The 7,815-nt window shown below is 35.3% G+C and overlaps 1 protein-coding gene across 2 annotated transcripts in view; it reads left to right on the top strand.

The window, feature by feature from the left end:
- LOC107670112 (glutamate receptor 4-like) overlaps nt 1-5,610 on the top strand; it is a 101,721-nt gene extending 96,111 nt beyond the window's left edge. The window contains exons 15-16 of one of the 2 annotated variants that reach the window (XM_016462603.1): nt 2,254-2,391; nt 4,522-5,610. In XM_016462603.1, coding sequence (XP_016318089.1) covers nt 2,254-2,391; nt 4,522-4,686 — 303 coding nt within the window. In that variant the 3' untranslated portion in view covers nt 4,687-5,610. Of the gene's footprint in view, nt 1-2,253; nt 2,511-4,521 lie in introns of both variants that reach the window. The other variant, XM_016462604.1, reaches the window with a different exon arrangement.
- Nucleotides 5,611-7,815: the final 2,205 nt, after the last annotated feature.

Below are 7,815 nucleotides of genomic sequence, written 5' to 3'. Positions count from 1 at the left end.
TATATATAAAATAACATTAATTTCACAAAACCTGATGATCACTTTATTTTATAACTTATGCTTGTTAAGTCATCAGAAACCCAAAATATGTTATATTTTGAATGTGGGCCTGTCTGCACACACTATCTGCGCTCTGGGCTGTTTGCGATGAGCCAATAGTTCTGGATTAGCAGTAATTGTTTGTGTTTTGATAATGAAATCAGGGCAGTATGTGTTTGTTGCCTGAAGCGATGGAGCGAGATCCCATCCATACGTCTGTGGCTCAGCCTCACACACACACACACACACACACACACACACACACACACGTGTACTCGATGGGACCTCGGCTTCATCACTTCCTGTGCTGCTGTGTGCCAAGATGTATTGTAATCTAATAACATAAAATAACATGGCCTATGATGTTATTTATGTTATTCTCTCTGAGAAGAACGCCGGTAAACCTGGCGGTGTTGAAACTGAGTGAAGCAGGAGTGCTAGACAAACTCAAAAATAAATGGTGGTACGATAAGGGCGAGTGCGGACCCAAGGACTCGGGAAGTAAGGTCAGTTTCCGGACGGAAAACCGCAAGCAAACCTGAAAACCGCAGCTCTGAAAAACACAAATACTCTCATGAAATCAATGTGAATTGTTTTCAGAAAGAAAAAGATGACGACAGTCTTAAAATATCGCTGTCATCACCATCCAGATTTTTAAAGATTTTCTTAACTCAGGACAAATAAAGTAGAGCCTTTAGAATGCAACATTGTGACATCACAATATAGAATGCTGCACCATGATGTCATGATTACAGTAAGACACTTTCATGACTTCATAATAGTGTTCATTTTTTTGTAGAATGCAGCTTTGTTACAGTGTAATGGATGAGTTAATTAAAATGGAGAGAATATTGCACTATTAGAAAGACTACAGCGCCATAATATTCACTTGTTCACTCAATTAACTTCAGGGGTAGTTGGTAGAAACACATTATGGCTGTAGAACATTTCATAAAGCGATTTCATGCCATTTTAGAGAGCGCCAGATTGTATTAAATTATGTTTTTAAAAAATATTATAAATAATTTTAAATTAAACCATTTTATTTTTTTAAATATTTAAAATAATTATTTTAATTATTTAAATAATAATTAAATAATTTAGTTTAATTAAATACTTTCCCCATTTTGATAAATTTTTGTAATTTAAATGCATTTGAAACATTTTTATAGAAGTATACAACAAAATTTAAATAAATATAAGATTATATAAAATACAAAACACAGTAATTTAGTGTTTTTTTTTTCTCGAAATTCTGATTAAGGTCAACAGAATTGATGGTTGTAAAAGATTTCATACCGCTATTTCATGCCAACTTATAGAGAGCAAAATATCGATTTTTTTAATATTATAAATCATTTTCAAGTAAACAATTATTAATATATTTTTATATATTTAAATAATTAATCATTTGAATTAATTATAATTTAAATAAAAATAAAATGGGGCCTTTTTTTTATGTTGATCCAGATCGACAAATAGATAAGAGAAATATGAAAAAAAAAAAAAATTATTATTTAAATAATAATTTTCAAATATGTTTAAAATGCATGGATCAAAATGAAAAAAAAATGTTTAATTAAATTATTTAATTATTATTTAAATAATGAATTATTCCTTAATACTTAAAATAATTAATTATACAAATTATTATGTACATAATAATTAAACAATTGACATTAATTAAATATTTTCACAGTTTGATGTTCATTTGTTTCACTTAAATGCATTTTTTAAAAATAAGTATGAAAATAAATATAAAAATATATACTGTGTAAAACAAACATTTAGTTTCTTTTCTTTTTCAAAACATGAGAAATATTTATTATTTTAATTAACTATTATTTAGATAATTAAATAATTTGCTGTAAATAAATATTTTTCCCAGTTTGACACATTCATTTTTTATTATATTTATAGAAGTGTAAAAAATAAAACTATTTAGAAATCACCAAGCAAACTTAGCTAAACTGCCGAAAACGATTATAATTTCATTTAAATCGTAGCTCTTCAGTTCATGTTTGAAATCTAAATGACACTGGATTTCATTCTGTCTGTAACAGAACAATGTAATGCTGTTAAATCCATGGCACCAGTAATTCAAGCTGATTGTATCATATTATGAACTGTAATTGAATATCTGTCATGTGTAAACGTGCCGCTTCCTGCCTCTCTAACGCTCTCTTTTCTCCCTCGAATCCCTCTCGGCTCCAGGACAAGAGCTCGCAGGCGCTGAGCCTGAGCAACGTGGCGGGAGTTTTCTACATCCTGGTGGGCGGCCTGGGTCTGGCCATGATGGTGGCCCTGGTCGAGTTTTGCTATAAGTCCCGCGCCGAGGCCAAGAAACTGAAGGTGGAATCGGCCGAACTGAATTTTAGCCCCGCTCCCAGCCCAACGCACAGTGTGCAGAACTTAGCCACTTATAGAGAGGGATACAACGTGTACGGCTCTGACGCAGTAAAGATATAGGGGTAGGACAGAAAGCCTGCTTGCGGTCGCAGGGGTTCGGCCTGAGCCTCGTCTGTCATATAGCTGCAGCAGACGTCTGCTAATGTTGTGACAGCTTCCCATCCCTCCGTTTACTTACGTTCCTTCTTGCTTTGTTCACTTCTGAAAGAGACCCCTTCATTTCTGTCGCTTTTCTTTGTTTTTTCATATGGCATCTGCCTTGACTAGAACGTGTTGAGATTGCATTGGTTTGGTCTTCCTGGCTGCAGTTGCTGGTGTTTTTGCACTGTTGGCTTTCTGTTTCAGACACCTGCATTAAAACAAACGGCACAAGATGACAAACACACACACACACACACACACACACACATGGGCAAAGCTGCCATATTGCATTAGGAGCTCAAATTAGTAGCAAACCAAACATCTTAGTATGCAACCTTCAAACACTTTATAAAGGAATGCTGCTCATTTATTTGTTATTTAGAGATGTTAGCTCTCTGCTATAGACCGGCGGTTCTCAACTGGCTCGTTTTGATGGACAAAAGCAATGCTCAATGCAAATAATAGCGTGCAAATAACCACATAATCTTCTTAATAAATCAATTCACTTTTAAAAAGCATTGAATTCAACTTTTTGGCATAAATTTGCAAAAGTCTTTTGCTAATAAAATAGCCACTTAGGCTGGTATTTATGCAACAAATACACTGTTTAACCCTTGCATTACATTAAATATTCTAGGCAGGATTTTTAGGACTCTAAATGGATTCAATATAATTCACCAAAAATCACACTATGAAAAACAAACAAACAAAAATATAGTAAATCTTCTATAAATCACCATGTAAAATAGTAAATCTTTAACATTAATAGTTCTTACACATTACAAACTGAAAAATAAACATGCATATGTCTTTTTAAAACTGTACCTAATTTTTTTACAAACTTTTTTTCCCCCGCAAACTGTACATTTTATAAACAGTACCATTACTTTTTTTTTTTTTTTTACAGTTTTGTTTTTTTAAACCGAAGTGTGGAAAAGCACTTAATCTGTGAATAAAAGCATGGCACTCGCAACGCCAAAATCATGGGTTCAATTCTTAGTGAAAATTAACATTCATGAACTGATAAAATGTATGCCATCACGTAGTAGATAAAATTATCTTACATTTTTTTTGTATTATAATTATATTTTTTATTAATATGTTGAATCAGCTTTATTTTAATTTTTTTTTCATTTTGTTTTGTCATTTTTAGTAGTTTTTTTAAATATATGTAGTAATAAAAAATATCATATATATAGTCTATATAGTTTTTAGTTTCATTGATTTTTATTTGTTTTAGTTATTTTAGTTTAACAAAGTAACATTAGTACATTAAAATGACAAATATATATATATATATATATATATATAAAACCAGTATGGGTTAACCAGTATTTCCGACAACTCAAAACCAGAACTGACGCGCAACATAATACAAGGGTTAAAAATAATAAACAACTCTGGTATAAAACCAAAACCAGCTGAGATCCGCCGCTATAGACAGCAGCTATGCGCAGTGCGTTATTTGGTACGAGTAAGGCATTATAGATCAAACAGCTGTTGGTTTAATGATGTTTGGTTGTGTTTCTCTTTCTTTTATTGTTAGAATCAACAAACCAATCTATAATGCTGTACTGATACTGAATAATATCCGACTGACCTCCAAACCCCTGCTTACGAAACATTAGCAGTATGAACATATAAAGTGTTGACTGTTACGGGACACTGTACAATTAAATCCCTAGATTTAGCGGGAACACGAGCGAAGGGCTGCATGCTGGTGTTAGAAATGCAGATGTCTAGACATGTTGTACATTTTGAGATGTTTTCTGTATTTGTGTGTGGCGGCCTTGAGCTTTTCTACGTTCTGTTGATGTGAATGTGTCGCGTGGTTCCGTTGTGACGTCACTGTGTCATTTGCATATATTGTTTCCTCCCCCCAGAGAGTTCCAAGTATTCTGACTCCGCCTCTCGTCCCGCCCCCTTCTCTAGCTCACCTTCTCGGAAGCCATGAGAAACAAGGCCCGCTTGTCTATCACAGGCAGCCTGGGGGGAAATGGGCGTGTCCTGACGCCAGACTGCCCTAAGGCCGTGCACTATGGCCCCTCCTTCCGACATGGCCCTGCCCTCGCCGTGGTGTCCTCCGACCTCCCATAGAAACCAAAAACTCACCTTGTGCCTTAAACCATCTTACCCCTCAACCGAAGTTCAGATTTCACGCAAACCATGGCAGAAGCACGCCGTCGCCAGCTCGAACGCGACTAACCTGATAACGCACTCTTTCAGCCCTCGGAAAAGACGTCAACAATGGTAAACGAGCCGGGACGGCATGGATACGAACGCTTGGCGAGCATCAAGGATCCATGATGCCTCATCCTAACTTTGGGGACGAACATCATCGCATACGAGATGAAAAATCACGACCAGTAAACTGTAAATGTAGAGACATTAGCCGCGCTTCCCTGATTAGCCGTACGACATCAGCGAACCTGTATTAAATCACGTAGTATTTACGACATGGTCCACAATCACTAGCTACTAAACCGTATGTAGATATTCTCTCAGGAGCCACGAAGGGGGACGACGGAAACACCTTTTATCATCTCGACAGGATTTCTTCAAGATGCCACCGGGAGCCGCTTGCTTTTTGGACTGAAATGTAAATAAACCAGTAGTAAGAGCTGAACACGATTCTTTTATAAAGCATCTTAGATAATAAATCATTGCAATAATGACTATAGGGAGACCTGACTTGTAATTAAGAGATCTTTTATATACACACACTATTATATATATACAGAATATAATAGAGGGACATCTGAACTAAAACGTGAGATCATGGCATCTGTTCTGTTAACAGTTGTTTTGATAACCGATGTAACGCAGTGTGTACGTGTCTTTGTCCTTAATGAATGTCCACGCATTTCACATTTCGCACAAACACAGGAGCGTAGGATTTGAACGTCGCACCGCATCGCATCGCACACCGTGACCGGGGGTCGCACCGACTCCCGATTCTCACCTTTGGTGTTTGGATTTGCGTTCTGTTTTTCTCTTTGTACCCACCGATTCAAATAAAACTGGAACATTTATACAATACTGTTTTTTCTTTTCATTCATTAAGTGTGAATGAAATATGACCTTGGTTTATCTGATGCCAATGGAGTTGTAATAACAGCTCAGCCAAAAATGATCATTCTGTCATCATTTACATCATTTTCTTCCTCTGTGGAACACTAAAAATATATTTTAAAAAAGTAAATGATGAAAAATGTAGGTTTAGTGTTCATTAAACTGCAACAAATATAGGCCTACCAACAAACTTTGTTGTAAGTTACTCATACTTTTAATGTTAAATTTAGTAATGCGCCAAAATTTCACTGACCGAAAATATTCGGCGAATGAGAAAAAACAAACAAACAAAAAACAATAAATTTTCAGTCTAAACTGCTTCTCCCATGTCCAAAATGATGACCAAAATGATCCCAGAGTTGCAATATGTAAAGTTTATTCGACTGTAAAAGAAACTGGAGAACTTGTGAACATCAAGACAGCTGTTTATACCAGTTTAAGATGTTTTTTTTCAGAGAACAAGAAGCTAATGGCTAGCAAATGAGTCAGTGCTGATGATTCAGGCTGTTTGAGATGCCATCAAAACCACCAAAGTGTTTCTACATTTTCTGGAAACCAACCTGCAAATGGTTTACTTATAGCTGACTTTGCTATTGATCTGGTTTAAGAGAAAGTATTTTAACTAGTGGCCCACCGAAAAGATTTTTTTACCAGAAATGTTCATTTAGCTGAAAAAAGAAACTGGTAATTTAATTGGGGTTATTGAGTAATTGAACTCAGTGTGCTGTTCAAGGTGTGGTGTTCACAGATGATAAACCAGTTGTAGTTCTTCACAAGTTCTTCAGTCATAGTTTCTAGCTACTCTAGACTGGGCATTGGCTGGACAAAGTTAGTAGACCAAACAAACACATTAATGTTTTAAAACACAAATGTGTTTGTTTGTGCATCTCAACCAGCCTGACACATCAGCATTGGCTCATTAACATGTTCAACAGACATCATTCTCCAAAAACACCTTGGATATCTCAAACTGGTATAACCAAGTGGCTTGTTGCTGGTCCAAGATGGTCTACTAGCATGGACCAGCCAATGACCAGCCTAGACCAGCTAGAAACCATCTACCATGTTCCAAAACAGTGACTTGTACACCCTCATATGTGACCCTGTACCACAAAACCAGTCATAAAGCTCAATTGTTCGAAATTGAGATGTTTACATCATCTGAAGGCTGAATATATAAGCTTTCCATTGATGTATGGTTTGTTAGGATAGGACAATATTTGGCCGAGATACAACTATTTGAAATCTGGAATCTGAGGGTGCAAAAAAATCTAAATATTGAGAAAATCATCTTTAAAGTTGTCCAAATGAAGTTCTTAGCAATGCATATCACTAATCTATAATTACGTTTTGATATATTTACGGTAGGAAATTTACAAAATATCTTCATGGAACATGATCTTTACTTAATATCTAAAAATCTGTGAAATTTTGCTATGGTAAAATATTTTCTCCCAAGAGTCTGATATAAGTAAACCATTTTGTAAAACTTTCAAAACATTAATGTGTTTGTTTGTGCACCTCAACCAATCCGACACATCATTATTGCTCTAAAAACACCTTGAATATCTTAAACTGGTACAGTATAACCAACTGACTTGTTGCTTATCCAAGATGGTCTACTACACTGTAAAAAAAATCTGTGACATTTACGGTAAAATACCGGCAGCTGCCAGAACTTCACCGTACAAAATATGGCAGCAACATTTTAGGTTTTACAGGCTTAACTTAAATTCACAATAAAATACCGTATTTCATTAACTGATGTAATGTTAATAAACCAACATATTGAAGTACTAATATCTGTTTTGAACCATTGTAATGCACTGATAACCACCAAAAACTGGTGGTGATGAGAAAGTCACATGATGAACCAAAGCTCATCATAAACAGCTTTTCTACGAGCTGAGGAGGACAATACTTATATATAGAAGGTGCACAGTGTCATTCACACTAACACTAAACCCCATCATGGTGACACACATGAAACTGAAATAATGCAATAAACATTAATTTAACAACATTAGATGTAAGATTAAACCCTAATGTACACAACTGATAAGAAAAAACTAAGAAACATGTTATTTCAACAAAAAACAAAAAAACATCAAATACGAAGTGTCATGCAGGGAATTCTGGGAGTGTCAATTTACG

Source organism: Sinocyclocheilus anshuiensis, unplaced genomic scaffold (genome assembly GCF_001515605.1).
Source record: "Sinocyclocheilus anshuiensis isolate Anshui unplaced genomic scaffold, SAMN03320099.WGS_v1.1 scaffold48, whole genome shotgun sequence".
In the NCBI taxonomy this organism is placed as follows: Eukaryota; Metazoa; Chordata; class Actinopteri; order Cypriniformes; family Cyprinidae; genus Sinocyclocheilus; species Sinocyclocheilus anshuiensis.
The sequence above is the reverse complement of the archived record's forward strand: the minus strand, read 5'-3'. Positions and strand labels throughout refer to the sequence as shown.